The sequence below is a fragment of the Mustelus asterias genome, chromosome 21 (genome assembly GCF_964213995.1).
Source record: "Mustelus asterias chromosome 21, sMusAst1.hap1.1, whole genome shotgun sequence".
Lineage (NCBI taxonomy): Eukaryota > Metazoa > Chordata > Chondrichthyes > Carcharhiniformes > Triakidae > Mustelus > Mustelus asterias.
In genome coordinates, this window is record NC_135821.1 from 65,343,182 (window position 1) to 65,365,099 (window position 21,918).

At 43.3% G+C, this 21,918-nt stretch overlaps 1 protein-coding gene across 4 annotated transcripts in view; it reads right to left on the reverse strand.

Moving 5' to 3' along the window:
* LOC144509354 (AT-rich interactive domain-containing protein 1A-like) overlaps positions 1-21,649 on the reverse strand; it is a 151,080-nt gene extending 129,431 nt beyond the window's left edge. For 3 of the 4 annotated variants that reach the window (XM_078238061.1, XM_078238060.1, XM_078238059.1), the window contains exon 1: positions 20,316-21,648. In XM_078238061.1, the coding sequence (XP_078094187.1) occupies positions 20,316-21,323 (1,008 nt within the window). In that variant the 5' untranslated portion in view covers positions 21,324-21,648. Of the gene's footprint in view, positions 1-20,315 lie in introns of all 4 variants that reach the window. The other variant, XM_078238058.1, reaches the window with a different exon arrangement.
* Positions 21,650-21,918: the final 269 nt, after the last annotated feature.

The following is a 21,918-nucleotide window of genomic DNA, read 5'->3' on the forward strand; positions in this document are numbered from 1 at the left end:
TTGATTGATTAAAGTACTGAAATACATCTTGGTTGAGAGGACACCACTCTCATTGATTAGAAACAGCTAGACAGTGGCCAATTCAAACGAAAACTCAAGTGGACAACGCTCAACAGTTGGACTTCTGGCTGACTTCCCTTCTTTAACCCAAGGGCATGGGGGAGGAGTAGCAATCCGGCCACTCGATGGTGAATAGCATCTGGTGCAGGATAGGGTGAGCATAAGTTCATGGAGGATAAAGGATGGGAGGCCAGAAACTGAAGTATTCACAAAGGCATGAATACAACTTTCTTCCTTGATTTCCAATTTGCTCTTATTAAGGAAATACAAGTAAAGTCTCAATTAAAAACTGTCAGCTTCAGATTATGCAATGATCAAGTCAGGTCAAAAATGCCTCAAACTAATTTGCTGAACCCCAACATTTCAGAATCATACCACAAAAGAACAAGTCCAGGTACTGAAGTGACAGGGAAGGATAGGAGTAGAAAAACAAACTTTCTGGAAGACAGTCTCATCAAACAAAGAGAAAATTCACAAAAGTAAAATTAAATTGCTGCACCCTGCTCAAACTAATAAAATCATTTCAGATCGTTTGTACACACTGCAGTACTCTGCTAAGGCGCAGTACATTGTTCAATCTATCAGCATTGCACATGTTGCTGTATGTAAATGAGAAGTCCAAATGAGGAAATGGACAGAGGAGTGTGATACTGAAAGCTGTGCAGCATCACGTTCTGCCAGAAGTACATTCTGTAAATACACTGGGTTCTAGCAATGTAGCACACTGATCTCATCGAAGCGTGAATCATTACTGTATTACTTCCTCCTCAATGTCAACTTGTTGAATTAAGAACTAACTCCTTAAAAAAAAAAGGGTCGTGGTAGACTGGAAGATTTCTCAGGGAACAGTGGACTAGCCAAAAGAAAAATAATTTAATTCACACTTTTACCAGACACCAGGATTCTCCAACTCATTCATAACTGATAAGAAGACAGCGTAAAAACTAGAATTAAGGTTAAGAATTTGGAGATTCTTAGCACTGTAACCTCAAGAGATAACCTACGGGCCTTCACAACTTTCTTCCCAATATAAAAACACCTTACCCAGCCGTGTTCTCACTATGACGTGCATCCAGTTGCATTTCGGCATTTAAACAAAAGGACAATGGAATTTTACAGCACAGAATCCATTCAGCCTGATCTCTGAAAGAGCTATTCACTTAACCCCATAACTGTTTAGATTTTTTCAAATATTATCCCCATCCCTCTTGAAAGGAATTATGGATTCTGCTTCCACTTCGGTTTCCAGTCAGGAGATCCATATCCCAACAACTTTCTCCATAAAAAATCTTAATCTTGCATTTCGTTAATTTGGTGCTGATCTAAAGGCCTCTGGTTACCAATTCACACACAAGCAAAAACATTTTTTCCCCCCAAATTTACCGCAACCGAACCTTTTTTAATTTCACTCTAATGGATTGCTTAATCTGCTTTTCCCCACTTTCTCTAGCATCACCTAAAGCTTCTGATCGCTAGTATATTAACAAATCCCTGCATCCTCTGTGGCCTTCCATCCTTCATAAAGCCAGCTGCCCAACAAAATTGATTACATCAAAACATGAACACCCATCAGAACAGCTTTCAGGCACATAACATCCAGAAAGCATTTTCAAGATGGCAGCTACTGTGCAAGAAGGAACAAAGCAACACATTACAAGCATAGCAATATAAGTTTTTTTTTCCCAATTTCCCTAGAAGTTCTTTAGTCAGTGGTTGAAGTTTAAACTTACACAAAACAAGCGTACAACTGATTTATATGGCACTTTTAACTTAATAAACATCCCAAGTGCTTTGTGTGTGCATTGTAAAGCAAAATAGTTAAACACTGAACCACCTGAGGTGATGATAAGGAGGCCAAAAGCTTGATCAAGAAGTAGGTTTCAAAAGGCACCTTGAAGGAAGAAAGGTGTAGAGAGTCATAAAAGTTTACTGAGGGAATTCTAAAGCTTGGGGCAGTTAAAGGCATGACGACCAAAGGCAGTCCAATTAAAATCAAAGATAGTCAAAGGGCCAATATTAGATATCTTGGAAAGCTGTGGGGCTGGAGAAAATTGTAGAGGTAGGGAGAGGTGAGGCCATGGAGAAAACGAAAATAAGAATGAAAATTTTAAAATGGAGGAGTTGCTTGACCAGGAGCCAATGTAAGTCAGTGAGTGCATCTGTCATAGGTGAATGGGACTTGGTCTGAGTGAAGACACTGGAAGGAGTGAGTTATGAATGACCTCAAATTTGCAGAGTGTAGAAGATGCAGGTTAGGTTGATTGACCATGCAAAATTGCCCCTTAGTGTCAGGGGGACTGACTAGCAGCGTAAATACATGAGGTTACAGAGATAGAGCCTGGGTGGTATTCTTGTCAGTGCAGGGCTGAATGGCCTCCTTCTGCAGTGTAGGGATTCTATGGAAGGCCAGCCAGGAGTGTATTAGAATAGTCACGTCTAGAGATAAAAGGCAAGAATGAGTGTTTCAGCAGCAGATGAGCTGGGGCAGAGACAAAATTGGACAGCATTACATAATGGAAATAGGCCTTTTTAGTGATGGTGTAGATGTGCAGTCAAAGGTTCATCGTGGAGTGAAATATAGCACCAACTTTGCAACAGTCTAGTTTAATCTCAGATTGTTGTGAGGTAAAGGGATGGTGTCAGTGGCTAGGGAACAGAGTTTAAAGAACGGACTGAAGGTCTTTCCAATATTTAACTAGAAATTTCTGCTCGTTAGTACTAGATATCGGATATGCAGTTTGATAGTTTAGCAACAGTGAAGCAGTCAAGAGAGGTGATGATTAAGTAGCCCCTTCCAAAATAAAATTCTTACTCTATCACTCGATTAAAACATTACCCTTATAAGTTAGGGAGAATTACATTTTCTTGGCACAAGGGTACCAGATAAAAGGACCTAGAAACCATTTTAGTCGAAACCCAAAAGGGTGCATCATGCTTTGCCTAAGCACGACGTGGAAATGCCGGCGTTGGACTGGGGTAAACACAGTAAGGAGTCTCACAACACCAGGTTAAAGTCCAACAGGTTTATTTGGTAGCAAACGCCACTAGCTTTCAGAGCGCTGCTCCTTTGTCAGATGGAGTGGAAATCCTTGCCTAAGCACCCCAGGGCTTCTTGAAAATGAAAGGGCCCACTGCCATGACTGTTCTGAGGAATACCTCAGTTTGTGGATAATACATTGCTCCTATGATGTATCCTTTTTCAGTAATATTTCGCGTTTTGGAGTTCATCATGAAGGTTGAACTGCGTCAAAAGTTCACAAAACATGGAGGGTGATGGAATGGGGCTGATGTACTAATAAGAACAAAGATATAGGGAATTATACAGCAACAGTGATCAACTACAATCTTTTTTATCTCAACACAATTATCAAACAAAACAGCTTATCAATAAAAATGGTGGCTTTGGAGGGAGTACAGAAAAGATTTACCAGGATGTTGTCTGGTGTGGAGGGTATTAGCTATGAGGAGAGATTGAATGAACTGGGATGGAAAGGTTCAGTAAAGATGTGCAGGGGAAGTTTTTTTTTACAAAAGGGTGGTGGGGGCCTGGAATGCACTGGCCAAGTAAGGTGGTTGAGGCAGATACATTAGCGACATTTAAGACTTATCTGGATAGGCACATGAACAGGTGGGGTATAGAGGGATGCAGGCGATTGGCCTAGGTAGGACAACGTGATTGGCGCAGGCTTAGTGGGCCAAAGGGCCTGCTCCTGCGCTGTACTGTTCTTTGTTCTCGTTTCTTGTTCTAATAAAAGTGTTTTCACTTGGTTCACAAATCCCACTTTTTGTATCGTTAAGTGTGTGAAGTACTGTTGCATGCTTAGTGGCAGATTTGCGGTTGCTGACCAGGAAAATTACACCCAGTCCCAGAGCTGCTTCACCATTCATTCATCTAGATTCTAAATTTTAGACGACCAACCCAGCCCCCAGGACTGGGTAGGCATTGCGGAAAATGATTCATTGGTTACATGCAAAAATGAAAATGGCGAAAAATAACATTGAGCAAAGTTCTCTCACGATAGGAACTCCAAATCTTTTATTATTAGTCATCGGCACCAGCCATCCATAGCTACAAAAAAGGTATAGCCATCACTTCTACATTACAGAGACTTCCTTGTCACACCATTTCAAAGATGTTCATAATCGCAAGTCAAAATAATTGCAAATGCACAGAACTCTCAAATACAATGGGATGGACAAAGAGGATATGAGGAAGTTAGGGCATAAAGAACTGTGGTCATGGTTCTGGACTAGAGTTTAGATAACACCAATGAAGGCTGTGACACGGAATTCAATGAACCTGGCGCTCCATGGGCTGACACAAAAATGGCCATAGAATCATACAGCACAGGAGGAGGCCAACTGACCCATATCTGTACAGGCTCTTTGAAACATCTATCTGATAGTCTTTGATTTAATATTGTCACATGTATTAGTATACAGTGAAAAGTATTGTTTCTTGCGCTATACAGAAAAGGCATACCGTTCTTGAAGAGGAGGGTGCAGAATGTAGCGTTACATTCATAGCAAGGGTGTAGAGAAAGATCAACTTAATATAAGTTGATCCATTCAAAAGTCTAACGGCAGCAGGGAAGAAGCTGTTCTTGAGTCGGTTGGTACGTGGCCTCAGAGTTTGTATCTTTTTCCCCCCAAAGAAAGAAGGGGGAAGAGAGCACATCCAGGGCGCGTGAGGTCCTTGATTATGTTGGCTGCTTTTCCGAGGTAATGAGAAGTCAACGGATGGGAGCCAGGACCATACCAGGTTGTGATACAACCAGAAAGGATGCTTTCTATGATACATCTGCAAAAGTTGGTGAAAGTCGTAGCGTACATGCCGATTTCCTTAGCCTTCTGAGAAAGGTGTTGGTGGGCTTTCTTAACTACAGCATTGGCGTGGAAGAACCAGGACAGGTTGTTGGTGATCTGGGCACCTAGAAACTTAAAGCTCGCGACCATTTCCACTTCAGCCCCGTTGATGTAGACAGGGGTATGTCCTTCATTACACTTCCTGAAGTCCCATTGACCTGCTCTTTTCACATACTTTTTAAGTACTATCCAGTTCCCTTTTGAAAGTTATTACTGAATCTGCTTCCAGCACCCCTTTAATCAATGCATTCCACATAACTTGCTACATGGAAAAGTTCTCAAATCATGTTTCGAGTGTCATATGGTTGCCTCATGTCAGTGGAAACAGTTTCTCCTAAGCAACTTCATTAAAATCCCACAATTTCAAATACCTTGATTAAATTTCCCTTTAACCTTCCCTCCTCCCAGGAGACCCATCTTAGTTGTTTTACTCTCTCTACTAACTGAAGTTCCTCATCCATGGTACTATTCTAACAGATCTCTTCTGCAATCTCTCCAATATCATAACATCCTTCCTAAAGTGGCACAAATTGGACACAATACTGTGGCTGAGACCTAACCTTTGTCAAATTAAAAAAACAACTAGTTAACTAACATCTTTCAGACCTCTCACTGGTCCGGTCAACACACAATTCCAATCCTATACAATGTGGCTAACTTGTAATACTCTTGATGTGACTCAGGAAGGATAAACACGACCCTGCTGGTATCATCCACATCTCAAGACCAATTAATAACAAAGGACAATTTTGCCATGGGTAGAAACTGTTCTCACTGGTGGAAGAGTCACGAGCCAGAGGACACAGCTTTAAGCTGAATAGCAGAAGAACTTACGGCGATATGAGGGAAAAAAATGTTATGCAACAAATCATTAGGATGTGGAAGACAGCCACCTGAAATTGATGAGAGTCAAGACTCAATCTTGGCTTTCTAAAGGGAACTGAATAATTATCTGAACAGAAAAGATTTGCACGGTTACAGGGAAAGGGAATCAGTGGGACTAACCGAGTTGCTCTTGCAGTGCCCCAGCACAGACAAATAGCCTTCTTATTGCTTTGGCCGTTTTATGATTCGTTATGAGCAAAAAGCCCTGTAAAATTATAAATCCACGAAGTAGTCAGCAAGGCCTCCTAGGCCCGATCACTGTCCAGTGACGCCTGCTCACAAACGCTTGTGTGTTTTTGGACATCAGTGGACTACAGGATTCAGTTCAGATATGAAAACACATCCAGGTTTGATAAAAATACAAAATTAAAACAGAATTGGACACCAAGAATTTCAACCGGGACCTGGTGGCCCAGCCTGACCATAAAAGTTAGGTCTCAAGGAGAGTCTTAAAAAGGAAAAAAGGTGAAAAGCAGCATGGCTTGAGACATGAAACTCCAGAACATTAGACCCAAGTGGTTGAAGACATATCCTCCAAAAATGGGGTGAAGGGAATGAGAATGTGGTCCATAGGGAGATTGAATGAACTATGATCAGCCCTGTAAAACATTCAAATATTGACACTGTTTAGTTCTGAACACATTCAACCCTCTTGGGACTAAAACAGGCCACTCAGCTCATCAAATCTTCCAGAGTTTTTAATCACACGATCTACCCTATTCACTCACCATACTTTTTCATATTCTTCTTTATCATGGAACATTTACATTTTTTCAATGGAATTTATGGACTTTATTCCAATAACGCAATGTATGTTTTTTCTCCAGTCTAGAGAGACATTATTAATAACATGGATTTGGGTATACAGGGCATACTTTCAAAGCTGCAGATGTCAAGAAACTAAAATGCAGTGAACAGTGAGGAAGAAACTTTAAGAAAACAAACAGGCTGGTGGAATGGGCAGGCACATGGCAAACAGAATTTAATGCAAGTTTAATACAGAGAAGTGTAAAGTGATGCACTTCAGAAGGTGGAAGAATGATGCATTATAAACATGTAATCCAATTTTAAAGAAGGTGCAGGAATAGAAAGACCTCAATGCATGCACAGAAATCTTTGAAAGTGGCAGGACAAGATGAGATGGCTGTTAATAAAGTATATAGAATTATAAATACAGTATAAAAGCTAGGACGCTATGCTCAACCTGTACAAAATACAGGTTACCCCTCAGTTGGAGTACTGTGTCCAATTCTGAGCATTAGACTTTAGGATGGATGTCAAGGTCTTGGACAGAGTGCAGGGATATACTAGAATGGCACCCAAGCATGGGGGAATTTCAGTTATGCGGAGACCCCCAGCAAAAAATGAGGCAGCTCTCCTCAGAGCAAAAATACATGAAAAGATTCACTCAAGTTGATCACAACATAGAAGGGTCCATAACTGCAGGTAAGGGCATAGATGCAAGGTAATTGGCAAACAAGAGGTTAGAAGAATCTTTTTCTATGCAGCAAGCTATAATGGCCTGGAATATATGGCTTGAAAGAATAGTGGAAGCAGATAACTTTCAAAAGAGAATTGGATATATATTTCAAAAGAAAAAAATCTACAGTGTTGTGAAGAAAGAATCTCAAGTGGGAATAATTGGATAATTCTCTCAAAGAACAACGTCCAATCTAAGTTCAAATTAAACATTGCATCTTTGCTGTGTTTCTGTGCTGTTCACCCAAATATAAAATTCAAGGACTCCAGTTGTCTTTTATGACCTCACCTTCTTCTGCTTCTCCCTTTAATGGTCTGTATAACTCCACACTGGCTAACCTGAGTACATCATCCCAATGAAAATCTTGCCATTTAAGGCATATTCCTTTCCCATTACTTCAAAGTACTACTTAGGTTTGCCACGTTGCAATGCAGATGACAACACTGACGGCCACAGATCCTGTAAAGCAAATGATTTTTATACGAAGTGCAGGAGCAGTATAATATGGATAGGGTCAACATTTGATGACAAAAGCAAAGCTTCCATTTGCAGAGAGTTTTCTATATACCAAGATATCTAGATTGGGACGGACTAGTAGAGACTGGTGGAGTCTCAAGATGGAGCCCGGTACACGAGCTCACACACCACATTGCTTTACTGATGTCCAGTCAGCACTGCCCTCAAATTCACATCAACCTGCAAGCTGTGGAACACAGTCTTCCCAAGTTTGCACCTATGCTTACCTCAGAGCTGTCAATGGTACCCTGCTTTCCACGGTCCCTTTTCTGATGCAACTACTAACAGAGCAGCCCCATTTAAAGTAAAAGCTGCATAATGTTTCCAAAAATTAATTGTTTTATTTTATACATTTCACCAGTTTACTTGACTAACTTTCACTCAAACCTTGTTGCTGATTATGAACAACCCACCTCAGCAAACATCTGAACTCCCAAAAGCAAAATAAGATTGCCACATTTTTTTTTAAAATCATGCCATGCCTGCAAAGCTACATTCCCAGCTGGCGTCACATGTAGATGGAAAATCTTTCCGATTTGTCTATGCCATCTAAATCCTTCAATTAGATTCCAGCCTATAACTCACACTCAAGTATTCATTCACCTATAAACTATCCAAGTCCACAAAGTAGATTCTGGCCTATACTTCATTCCTGTTTTATGTTATTTTACGAGAGACATGCAGCCGGATGTAAAAAATATTTTTGAAAATTATTAGGATGATTGAACTCTGTAGCATCATTGCACTTATTACAAATGAGGTCTAGATGATAATGAACTCAGCTAATGGGTCCAAATCTAGTTAGCAGGGTGAGAATGCGTACTGTCTACTGGCAAAACAAGTCCCGCATGAAGAGTTTGCAGTTTCAACTCGTACCGTGGTAGACACGTTCTAAAAATGCTTGCAGTTTGACAATCTCACTCAGCAGTCACAGAATGGCTGTGTGCAAAATGGAGAAGTGTTACACCAGACAGTAGGGGTGAGGCACATTATTGGGGCACTGTTGAGGGAGTTCTGTTCTCAACAGTGTATATATAGTACTAACACAAGAAGCCAGAAATGGAAAGTGTTGCACTGCCCAAATCCTACTCTGATAAGTAAGGGCTCATCGTGTCAATAACATCCACTCGCCATCCTCATTCCAGTGACTCACCCTGAGTGAGGAAACTTTACAGTGCTACTGGTGAAACAAACCAGACTTTCCTCAGATCTGCACATCACCGGGAACATGGGGTCAAGTCCCACCACTGGTCAAGTTTCAAACCAGTTAATAAATCTGGAATACAAAGCTACTCTTAGCAATGATGAGTGTGAAATTATCAATTCTCATTAAAAACCCATCTGGCTCACTAATATCCTTTAGTGAAGGCTCTCTGCAGTCCTTACCTGGTTTAGTCTATATGTGACTCCAGACCCAGCACCGTGGTCCCAGGTTTGAATCCTGGCTTGGGTCACTGTCTGTGTGAAGTTTGCACATTCTCCCAGTGTCTGCATAGGTTTCCTCCGAGTGCTCCGGTTTCCTCCCACAGTCCAAAGATGTGCGGGTTAGGTAGACTGGCCACGCTAAATTGGCCCTTAGTGTCAGGGGGACTAGCTAGGGTAAATGCATGAGGTTATGGGGATAGGGCATGGGTGGGATTGCAGTCGTAGGAGGCAAGATGGGCGAATGGCCTCCTTCTGCACTGTAAAATATTCTGATTCTATGATTAACAGAATAGAAGTCATGCTTCAGCTATACAAACCTGGTCCACACCTGGAGCACCAAGAGCAGTTCTGGACACCACACCTTAATATGGATGTATTGGTCTTAGAGAGACTGCAGCATAGATTTACTTGAAAGATACCTGACCTCTAAGGGTTAAGTTACAAGGAGAGATTATCCAAACTAAGGGTTTTATTCCCATAAATGCAGAAGGGTAGGAATGCGTTGATCAAAATTTTCAAGATATTAAGGTGAACAGATAGGGTAAATAGAGAGAAACTATTTCTGCTAGTTAGAGACACTGAGGGACATAATCTAAAAATTAGAGCCAGACCTCCTTTGAAGAATGAAAGTAGGAAGCACTTTGTATCAAGGATAGTAAATCTTTGGAACTCTCTTGCAAATGGCAATGTTAAATTAATTGTAAATTTTAAATACGAGATTGATAGACTTGTGCTAACCAAACGTATTGAGAGATATGGGGGGAGAAACACTTTGCCAAAACCCTCCGTTTTGAAATAGTCAATCATTTCATGCAATCTACTCTAGATTCTGCTTCAAAGTTTCAGGTACACTGGACTATTCCATATGCCCAATTCCTCTTAAAAATTCCCTCTTTCTTCTGGTGCTATTAAATTTATGCCCTCTCGTCACCAACTTGCCAACTAATGGAAATAGTTTTGCCCCAATTTATTTTTATCAAATCATTTTGAACCCTGCTATTGAATCTCTTTAACCCTCTTTGTTCCATTGAAATGAGGCTCCATTTCTCGACTAATTCCCCACAACTAATGCATAACCTGGTCCAAGTGTAAAAATTGAAAGTAGCATTTGAAGAAGTTGTTTTAAAGGCAGGGCCAGCAGTTCAACTTTAATAATGAGTCAAACAATCCAGAAGGATTACATCAGGTATGCAGTGAAAAATGATCAGAAGTACAAGAGGAGATAATATAAGCTAAAGGATACCATCCCAAAGGTTACACAAAATCAGACACCTGGAGTACACATGCACAAATCTTTGACAGTGGAAGAACACATTGAGAAAGTGTTAAAAAGCATAAAAGGGTCTGGGCTTTATAACCAAAAGTACAAAGCAGAAGTTATGGTGAAACCTTTATAAAACATTGGTTGAGCCTCAACTGGAGAGGTGCTGAATTCTGGGGGAAAACATGAAGATTTTAAAGATTTACAAGAACGGTTTCAAGGAATGAGGACCTTCAGTTATGTGGAGAACTTGGAGAAGCTGGGAAGGTTCCTCGTAGAAAGGAGGTTGAAAGGAAATTTGATAGATTTTCAAACCCCATACTCTATCTGGACAGAGTAGATGGACAGAATATGTTCACACTGGCGAGTCAGAAACCAGCAGACACGGATTTAAGGTGATTGGTTACATGGGAAAATCTTTTGTTGAAGCAGTGAGTGGTTAAGATTTGGAATGTAGTGCCCAAGAGTTGTGTGGAAGCAGACTGAACCCTGACTCTCAAAAGGGAATTGGATAAACACCTGAAGTATAGGGCTATGAGAAAAGGGCAATGATTGGGATTAGCCAAATCACTTTTGCAGGGAGCAAGCACAAACCTAATAGGCTAAATGGCCACCTTCGCTGCCGTAATCAATCTATGATTCTATGACTTGCTATGTAATAGCCAACACCTCATTGCATTCCTAAGGAAGACGGCAAGGGAGTTTATCTAATTTTCTGGCTAATTACAAGTACTGCAAGTGCAGAATAGAACCAGGCTTGACCCAAGACTGTGCTGCATTCTCACATCGCTCTGGAATCATTGCACAGGGATAATCAATGAAATAAACAAGTATTGTTGGAAATCAGTCAAAAATCCCATCCGTCAATTTCTGCTGGAGGTTCTTGGCCACACACAGGACCATGATTTGTGAAAAAAAAGATGAAATGAGATTATGATCTCTAAAACATCAGCAAAAGTTTCCAAGTCCCTTAACAACTTGCATTGATATAGACACTCCCAATGTACTCTATAGAAGCATTACCATACAAAAACTTGTCACCAGGCCACATATTTGAACACTGGAGCATCTTTAGGGAGAAGGGTGTAGGATAGGAGAGTGGGAAAGAATTTCAGGAGAGAATTCCAAAGCTTGGGGTTTTAAGGGAGTGAGTTTAAGGGAGATATGCTAGGGAGATTTTTCACACAGAGCGATGGTGTTTGGAACACGCTGCCAGAGGTGATGGTGGAAGCAGGCACATTAGCAACATTTAAGAGGCATCTGGATGGGTACAAGAATAGAAGGGAATAGAGGGATATGATCCAATTAAGGGCAAAAGGTGTTTTTTAAAAGTTTAGTTAGGGCATCATGATCAGCATGGGCTTGGAGGGCCGAAGGGCCTGTTCCAGTGCTGTTCTTTGTGGCCCAGACAACAGAAAGCATATTTGCCAATGACAGCGTGATTAACAATGGACAAGAGGCCTGAATTGGAGGAGTGCAGAGATCTTGGGGTTGTCGGGCTGAACATGGTTTGAGATTGGGAGGGCCAAGGCAATGGTGAGATTTGAAAACCAGGTAGAAGTTTAAAATTCAGGTTTTGCCAGCTGTGAGCCAAGTACGTCAGCTAGAAAAGGATAATGGACAAACAGATTGCAAGTTAGAATCCATAGAATCCCTAGTGCAGAAGGAGGCCATTTGGCCCATCAAGTCTGCACCGACCACAATCCCACCCAGGCCCTATTCCAGTAACCCCACATATTTACCCTGCTAACCCACTGGTTAGGGTCAATTTATCATAGCCAACCAACCTAATCCGCACATCTTTGGACTGTGGGACTAAACCGGAGCACCCAAAGGAAACCCACGAAGACACAGTGAGAATATGCAAACTTGACATCGACAGTGACCCGAGACCGGAATTGAACCGGGGTCCTGGCGCTCTGAGGCAGCAGTGCTAACCACTGTGCCACCATGCTGCCCTGGCAATACAGGCAACAGAACTTTGGGTAAGAAAGCTTGGAGAGGGTAGAAGGTTTAAAGCCAACCAAGAGAAAATTGGAAGTAGGCGAGTCTGGAGGCAACAAATTCACATGAATTTCAGCAGCAGATGAACTGTGACAGAGGAAGAGTAGGGCCAGAGTACACATAATAATATCGCAATTTGACTTAATACAGTTTCCACAAACCATCTGACTAGTGTAGCCACCACAGATAAAATTATTTCCTCCTTTCACCTTCCAGGTCGGCTAGTTTCAAAGTCACCAAAGTGGAGGGATATTAGCTCTGGTAACTGGCGCTTACAAAAGGAAGAGTTTTTAAATGCTCGAAGCACGCAACTTCACTCACAGGAGCAGCATTGTTTCTCAGGACCCAAACTTCTCATCAACATTCAGTCTTCAGTACAAACTGCAGAAGAACATTAAGCTGCTCAATGTCAAAACTGAGAACAACGTTACAGCTTCAGACTCTTACTGGTGAGAAGGGGCCTTGATGCAAATTTAGGAACTCAGTCCCAGCATCCTCTCAGAATTAACAACTGCAGACTGACAGAGCACACAATTCACTTTCTAACCATATCTGTGCAAACCTTAGCCTCCAGCCACATAGAGAACTGTTGAAAATCCATGATCCATGGCCATACAGATTATAATGAAGTTTGCATTAAAGGGAACTTCTGAATCAACAGCATCTGCGCTACACTTGTCGATTATGCTATTTTTTAGATGAGACATTAAACCAAAACCCTTCTCTGCACTCTCCGATGTATGCACAACACCCTATGGTGCTATTTTAAAAGTCATGATGTGGAGATGCCGGCGTTGGACTGGGGTAAACACAGTAAGAAGTTTAACAACACCAGGTTAAAGTCCAACAGGTTTATTTGGTAGCAAAAGCCAAAAGTGTGGCTTTTGCTCCCAAATAAACCTGTTGGACTTTAACCTGGTGTTGTTAAACTTCTTGCTATTTTAAAAAACAGAGGAATTATCCCTGGCCAATATTTATTTTTCAATTAACATCTCAAAAACAGATTACCTGGTTATCACTTTGATGTTTGTGAGAGTTGCATTTCCTTTCATACAACAATGGCTACCATTCAAAAGTGCACCATTATCTGCAAAGTGCTTTGGGACACTGAGGTTGTGAAAGTAGCCATCTAAATCAAAGTATTTCTTCCAAGACTTATTGGGTTCTTTTCAATCCCCAGCAACTTTCTCACCCCACCATCCTGTGTGCCACCAAATAAGATATAGAGGGATAGGAGTAGTGATCTCCTCCAATGCCAGGCAAATAGACATTCACTTATGCATGCCAAGTGTTGGCACACAATCAGGGGATTCAGGACTCAAATCTGATCCTGTTTTTACCAACATACATATGCATTTACAGTTACCTTATTAATTTAAGTCAATATCATGTAAAACCAGATTGTAGGATAGCATTTTTCATTCAAGCAAGTCAAAATATTGAATTGACAGTCAATTATAGATACACTTTCCAGCAGCAGGAACTTGGGATTGACTAATCCTGGCTACCTGCACATTACAAGCACAACAATAATGGCAAACCACCTGCTCTTTAATTAGGATGGGGAGGGGCTAACAGCAGTAACCAGTCACTCTTACCAAAGGTGAGCAACCAGTTGAGACACACACACCAACCAAGTTCCTACAATGGTCACTTAGATGAGGTACCCAAGAAACAGCAGTACCCACACCAGAGGGCTCTGCACCAGCTCGAGAGAAAACTTGGGGAACAATGCCAAATATTGTTCTCCTCTACAGGAGAAAGAGAGAACCAAAAAGACAATCATACCAAAGATCATTCTCCTCTAAAGGAGATAGAGTAAAACAAAGAAATCATGAGTGACAAACCTGCATATATCATCCATCATGTCCATTCCTTCAGTTCCACTCCCCTCTAATAGTTCTTCTTCATGTAATGCACCCACTGACCTGAAATACTTAGAATTGTTCTCACTGCTGGATAACAAGAAAAGTGTTTCTTTGTGAACTGCCCTGCACCTCTCCACCAACTGAGCCATACACCCGAGTGGACCCCTTCAGTCAGTTTAGGACTGGATTGCAGGATATAAAACAATAAATCCATGTCCACTCTGCCAAGCTTTACCTGGCACTGAGGTGGCTATCTGCAGCAGTGAAACTGTCTCAGTTTTAAAGTTTAGAGAAAAATATCCAAGTTTTTCTTTCTGTGGGTTCTGTTAACTGCTTGACATAGAATCCCTACAATGCAAAAGGCGGCCATTCAACCCCTTGAGTCTGCACCAACTCTCCGAAAGTACATCTTATTCAGGTGTTACCCCCACTCCATTTACATGACTAATGCACCTAACCTATACATCCTTAGACACAAAATGGAGCAATTTAGCATGGCCACTCGATCTAACCTGCACATCTTTGGACTGTGGGACAAACAAGCACCACACTGACCCCAAGACAGGAATCAAACTTGGATCCTTGGTGCTCTGACGCAGCAATGCTACCATGCCAGTCCAAGCTGTCAAATCAGTAGGAGACATTCAATGTCGAGAATCTGGAGGCACAAATGTAAACATGTCCCTACAAATAAAAAGGGTGGTACTATCAATTCTTGAAGGTTATCCAGAAGCATACAAACCACGATAAAGCAGAAAAAGAAAGCTTATAACTGTCATACTGTAGAAAGCCTAGAGGAGCATCGAAAGTACCGTGATGAGGCTCCATTCAGCCCATCAAGTCTACACCGACTCTCCAAAAGAGCATTTTACCCAATGTGCCACCATCCCAGCCCATGAAAAGTTGCAAGCTGAAAACATTAAAACCAACTTTCTATCGCTTTGTATACAGCTCGTTTTGAGAACACTAAAAGATCCTGACATTTCCATTGTGGATCTATCCAACAATGAGGCTTCAACTCTTTCTGAACATTTAGCATAGGAGTGAAATTGACAAGCCAGCAAACGGAAGCATAAAGGTACACCTAGGTCTGTGGGTCACAATGCCGGAGTTCATAGACTATACAAGATCAGGGTCTGCAGATAATGGAAACCTATCGAGTACAGGATATTTTGGTATCTATTCCATCAGCCATTCAATAACTGAAGTGCTTGAAATAACCAACACCAACAAGGAATAGAAGGGCTCAGTTTAACTTCTCATCACCAGGGACCAAATCATCAGATCTATAAAATACTGAAGTCTCAGTATCCATGCAAAACAATGGGATTAGGTCAGTTCAACACTATGTAATCTGAGCACTATACCAAGACCAGCTTCACAGAGCTCCAGTGCAGTTCTCCAACTGAATTCAATTTCAAAATCTTGGTCTCAAGCTTTTAATGGAAAATTATCTCCAGTGGAGCACACCTCAGCAAATCTAGTGCTGAAATTCTTCCCAAATCATTCATTTCCAAACAATTAGATTGGAACTCAAGGTTAATGCAGACTCCAAAACACCTCGCACTCCAGTATGTCAGTAGCTTTTAATGCACCCCAACCTTCCCAAGGTTGTCTGATTGTTGCTCAATGATAATTTGACAGGTGGGTCAAGATGATTTTCCTATTTCGGAAACTCAAATCAAAGAATACAAGAAACCTGGGTGTATGTCAAAGACATGGTTCAAATCTCAGTACATTTGAATAAAAGCTCTGACTTCCAGTGCTCAAGTTATAATTACATAAAAGTACAATGAAATTAAATCCTATTCATCTGGTTAACTGTAGTAAAATTAACAAACTGTTGCAAAAAGTCAACATGGTCACAAATATGCTTCACCGAAGGGTAACTAACGTGTCTTCCCAGCCTGGTCAACACTTAAATTGTCTCTGAAGTGAACTAGAAAGCTTCTCAGGTAGATATTACATCAGGTATTTTGGCCCAACCAGCATAAATAGAACATAGAACAATACAGCGCAGTACAGGCCCTTCGGCCCTCGATGTTGCGCCAACCAGTGAAACCAATCTAAAGCCCATCTAACCTACACTATTCCAAATATCATCCATATGTTCATCCAATGACTATTTAAATGCCCAGCATGCGAGTGTTTATTCTTTTCATGAGCAGTAAGTTTCCTGATCCAATATGTTCATCCTGTTCCCATATCCCTTCATTCACCTTTCTTTCAACCACCAATCTAATTCGCTCTTAAGCATCGACATGGTGTTGCAATCGCCAACTCTACGCATGTCACAGCCTCACTTGTAGAGAAGTCACTCCTATTCAATGTTCTAGAATCCTAACCATTGGAAACACTTTGCTTCTATCTACTCCATCTTATCATTCAATTTTAAATGTCTTCTTCAAACAGTCCTGTAATTTTCTCTATCCTAACGAAAACAGTCCCAATTTTTCAAATGTGTATTTTCTCACACCAGGCAGGATCCTGGTGAATCAGTTCTAAATTCAGTAATGCCTCAACATTTCTCCTGGAGTATGGAGTCTAAAGCTTCACACGGCGCTCCAATTGTGGCCTTAAGATTTTATATAGAATCCCGCGTCATAACTTCCATATTCCATACCTGCTGCCACAAAACCCAGTGTTCCATTTACTTGTTTAATGACGTTATATGCTTGAGCTCCTATGTGTGTTTCATGAAATTCATCTACTCTTCCACATCATCCAGCTTTCTACTATGCAAGCTACATTCAAATAAAAATTACCATTTCACTATTGAATTCTGATATTTTACTAATTCCACCATTTTATTAATACACCCCTAATTTCCTTTGCTCCTCAAAATTATTTCCCGTACTTCCAGCAAATTTTAAAACTATTCCCTCCAAACCCAAATAACTGGTGTATACAATGAATAGAAGCAATCCAAGAACAGAACTCTACCAATTTTAAACCGCTTTAAAAAGGTGCCCTCAAGTCCAACTATTCCCTCACCTCTAACCAGCTATTACAATTTTTTGTACACCCCTAATAACACCCTCACCCATCCCCACTCTTTCAGATCATATTTTGTATAATCACTTCAAGAGATATATTCTTCCATAAATTGGTCTTGCCAGTCTGACCTCATCATGGGAATAATAACGATGGTCCAGGTTGGTACATTATGTTAACTATCCCCAAGTGCCCTATGTAGTCAGGAACCCAGAAAGTCTCAAATTCCATCTATGTTCTGCACCAACTGAGTAAGAATTCTTGAAAAAATAAATTCCTCATTCCAAATTGAAGCATCATAATCTCAAACAACCTCTCAATCTCTTTAAAATATCTACATTTCCCACTGTAGGTGCAATATTTACATCAGGTACAAAAATATATTATAGAATGTCAAATGTTAGCTCAGCAGTGCTGTTTGCAATGCATTCTCAGCACTGACAATAGGACTAACATTTTATCAAAATTTCATTTGATTCGCCAATGAAATAGCCTTCCTCTCCATAATATTGAAATAACAAAATTCACCCTCAGCTGCCATACAAAGGGAGACAAAAAACCTCAACTACGTGATGGTCCCCAATAACTCAATCTGTGTGTCATTCAAAGGAACATTAGAATGTTGGCTCACTCCCCCGGAAGACTGCTTAAACTACTGGAATCTAATTGGTAAAACAATTTATTTTTCATAGGTGTACCAGGTCAGGCATTTTGTGTGACCCCAATTCTAATTTCAGACCTGGCCCTGAATATGACCCCAGTTCTAATAAACTGTACCAGGTCTAGCCCTAAATGTTACCATGTTTCTGATAGAGTTTGATGCTGGACCTCATTCCAGTTCTAATATACCAGATCTGGCTGTGTTTCTAATAGACTGGATCTGACACTGGTTCTGATATATCATATAGTACTGGATGTGACTGTGATACCATGTGCAGCTACACCTGAATCTTCAAATACTACATCAACTAAAAGGTTGTTTTCTGTGCATCAGTCTCAGCACAACCAAATTTTCCAACCTAATAGGCAGCCAATTCCAATGCAATCGTAGCTCCTACATATTAGAAAGAGCAAATGAATTTAGGTACCAGATCACATACAAAAGGGAGTTGGAGATAATAAACCACTGCACCTTAAACAATAGTGCCAAGTCTTCCAAACTAAACAGCAAGCCTCCTCCCCTGCCAGCAACAGGCACCAAATCGTGATTCAGGATTCAACAAGCAAACAAGGTTCTACAACAAAGACTCCTACAATTATTTTTAAATCAGAATCCAGTTAACAGAAGAGTTTTCAGGGTCATTAAAAGCAAGAGTTTAAAGTAAAACTCTAAATTTAAAGACGCCACTTTAACTTTTAAAACAGATTCTGAAGATGCTACTTGTCACCTGAAATGTGAGATTGTTACTGTGACCTATCCTAACCAAGAGTAGATTCATTAGGCAGAGCTCTGCCTCAATTCGTACATCATCAATCCCTTATTTACAATACACACACAGCACTTAGAGGAATAAGTAACCAGGCAGAATGCTTTACTGCTGATCATCCAAAGCCTAGGCTGATTTGAGCCATCGGGTAAATGATTTGAAACAGTGCGTAATATCTAATGTGTTGAACCTGCCTTTAAAAAGAAACCAGGTTTTGTTTTCTTGTGGGATATATTTTATAAAATTGCAGTCCAAGGTCAGTGCTAAGATTGTAGAACCCCCATAAGCTCCCTACCATCACACAATGGGACTGTGCACACTGACACGGCCGGTATTGTTTGTGGTGCTGTCCCTGTGCAGTCAGCTGCTCAGCATTTCAAGGTCAGGAGCTGTTTCCACAGCATCTCTTGCCCACCCCAAGCTAAGCCTCTGAAACAATGGCCATTACCTGTATTTATTTTTCCCCCTCCCTTGCACACACTGGTGTAACGTGAACCATATTCCAGTTTATGAGCTAATCAGGTTGTTTTGCCATTACATCAGAGGCAATTATAAATGGCCAGAAGCAGCAGCTGAGGAACCAATCAGATTACAGATAGCATGTCACCCTAAGACCAACTGTCTCCTGGCTTTGACAGAAGGATTTTACCTCCATAATTCAAATCCCAAACCCGTGCAATCTGCACTTACTCAAATCACCAGCCTGTGCATTAGTACCGGCGAGTACTAGCAAAGTGAGCCAGCTCAAGGTTGCACACAAGGCAGTGGAGAGGAGAAAAACAACATGGGGTGTGGATTGAGGGGGGGGGTGGTTGGTGTGGGGGGGCAGGGAAATAAACAAGGTGAGAAAGGCAGCAGAGGTGCACACACAGCGTTAAAACAATCAGACAAAAACAGACACTAACTGAACACATAATAAATAAAAGGGGGGGGGGGGAAACTCACTGGGATCAGAATCCTAAAACAAAGAAAGCAGTCAGTCCCCCAGCTCCACAACATGCAGCAAAACCCCAACGCTCATTCAGCCTGTTTTGCTCCACTGAACTCACCCAAATCCTTTACAGATATTTCTCTCTCTCTTTTTTTTTTACAAGGAGATACACTTTAAATGAAAATCTTAAATACTGGGGGCAGGAGGATGAAAGGGGGCAAAGGAGGAGTGGGGGAGGGGAGGAATGGGGTGGGGGAAGGGAATGGAAGGAGGGGGAAGGGTAGAGAGGGGAGTGAGGGGGAAGGGTAGAGAGGGGAGTGAGGGGGAAGGGAAGGGAAGAGAGAGGGGGGAAGGGAGGAGAAGAACTGTTCCTGCTCGGGTTCGGGCCTCACTTTACATAATTTATACCGAGAGCTGCTGCTCCTCTCGCACAAAGCCGGCCATTTTAGAGCGGATTCTTTGTATTGAGAGAGAAGCACAAGCACGGCCCGGTCCCCCTCATATATATCATACACAACACAAACCATTAACTAACACTACAACTACCACTCTCCGCCCCTGGTTACACTAGTTAACTGGTAGTTAGCTTTTTTTTTACCTGAGTCCTGGGCAAGGGCTGTCCGCTGCTGCCGGGACTGATGGGCGGATGGTGGCTCCTTTGTTGAGCTGCTGCCCAGCCCGGGCTGGGATACTGAGCTCCCAGCTCGCCTCCCTTGGCCAACTCCTGGCTATTGTAGTCCTGGTGGGCCTGGTTATAGTTAGTGAAGGCCCGGGCCCCGCTCGGCGAGGTGAGCAGCTGGTTGAGGGTCGGGGTACTAGAGGCCGTCTGCGGCTGTTGGTGCTGCTGGAGACCGGGGCCCGGTGTCGACTGCTGCTGCTGCTGCCCACCGAAGCGCTGGAAAGTAGCGACCATACCCGAGGCCGGGGCTTTAGGCCCAACCGCCCCGGCCCGCGGCGAGTTGAGGCCGTAGCCTTGGTTGATGTAGCCGCTGCGGGCCGCCGGATAAGCCGTGGTGTAGTTATTGTAGTGGCCCGCGAAGGCCTCGTGAGAGTTGGGCTGGAAGGAGTCGAGGCCGCCGGGTTGTAGCGCTGCCCCCATGCCGGGGCTTTGTTGTCCGCCATGTTGGTGGAACGGGCCCCGGTAATGGTTATAACCGTAGCCGGTGGGCGGCACGGCGCCCGGCCCGGGGCTGGGCCCTGGGTTCGCGTTGGCCATGGGCCCGGTGCCGCCGCCGCCGCTGTTGCTGGAATGGTCGAATCTCTGGTCGCCGCTCAGGAGGGCCAAGCTGGTGGCGGTGGCCCGGCCGGGTTCTGGCTCCCCGGAGCCCGCTCCGCCGTTACTCTGTTCCGAGGAGGAGGCCCCGTCCGGGTCGCCGTGCGGCTGGTGGCCGCTGTCCTCGTCGCTGTGCTCGCCCGGACCCGCGCTCAGCCGGTGGTTGCTGAAGGTCTCCCTGGCAGCGGCGCCCGGTTCCGAGCCGTTGCCCGGCAAGTGATGCTCCTGCTCGGCGGCGGGGCCCGGCCCAGTCCCTGGCTTCAACGCCGCCAGCTCGCCGGCCTTGGCCTGGCTCATGTCGGTGTCTCTGAGGGCGCTGACCGGAGCGGCCATCGCTGCCCGCCGCCCCGCGCGATCCCCCCCGCCTCGCTCGCTTTCGGTGGCTCGTTCCCTCCCGTGCCCGGTTCGGCGGCCCCGATCCCCGCTCCCGCTCTCGGCCGCTCGGCTGGTTCGCTGTCCCCGCTCGGCTCGCCGACTCTCAGCTCCCTGGCTTGCCTTGGGCGGTGACGCTCAGACGGCCGCACTGCCGGTGCCGTTGTCGGTGGCGCTGCCGCTCCGCATGGCTGGGTGTGGGTGAGCACGGCAGCCCGAGCCCGTCTAACGGAGCCTCGGGCCCAGCGCAACACGCGGTCTGACAGAACTACTAGCCATGTTGTGTGGGGGGCGGCGGCAAAACCCGGAGCGGAGCGGGAGGGGGAGGGGAGGGGAGCGGAGCCCAGCCCGGGGGAGGGGCCAGGGTGAAGTTTCATTTCCTGTCAATCAGGCTGGGGGTTTCTACCCCAACCCCAAGACCCACTCCCCTGACATTGAGTCCCCAACACTGAGCCCCACTCCACCAACAGACCCCCTACAAGACCGAACCATTCTCCCCCAACACTGAGACCCCAATGAGTCCCACTCTACTAGTACAGACCTTCTCCTCCAACAC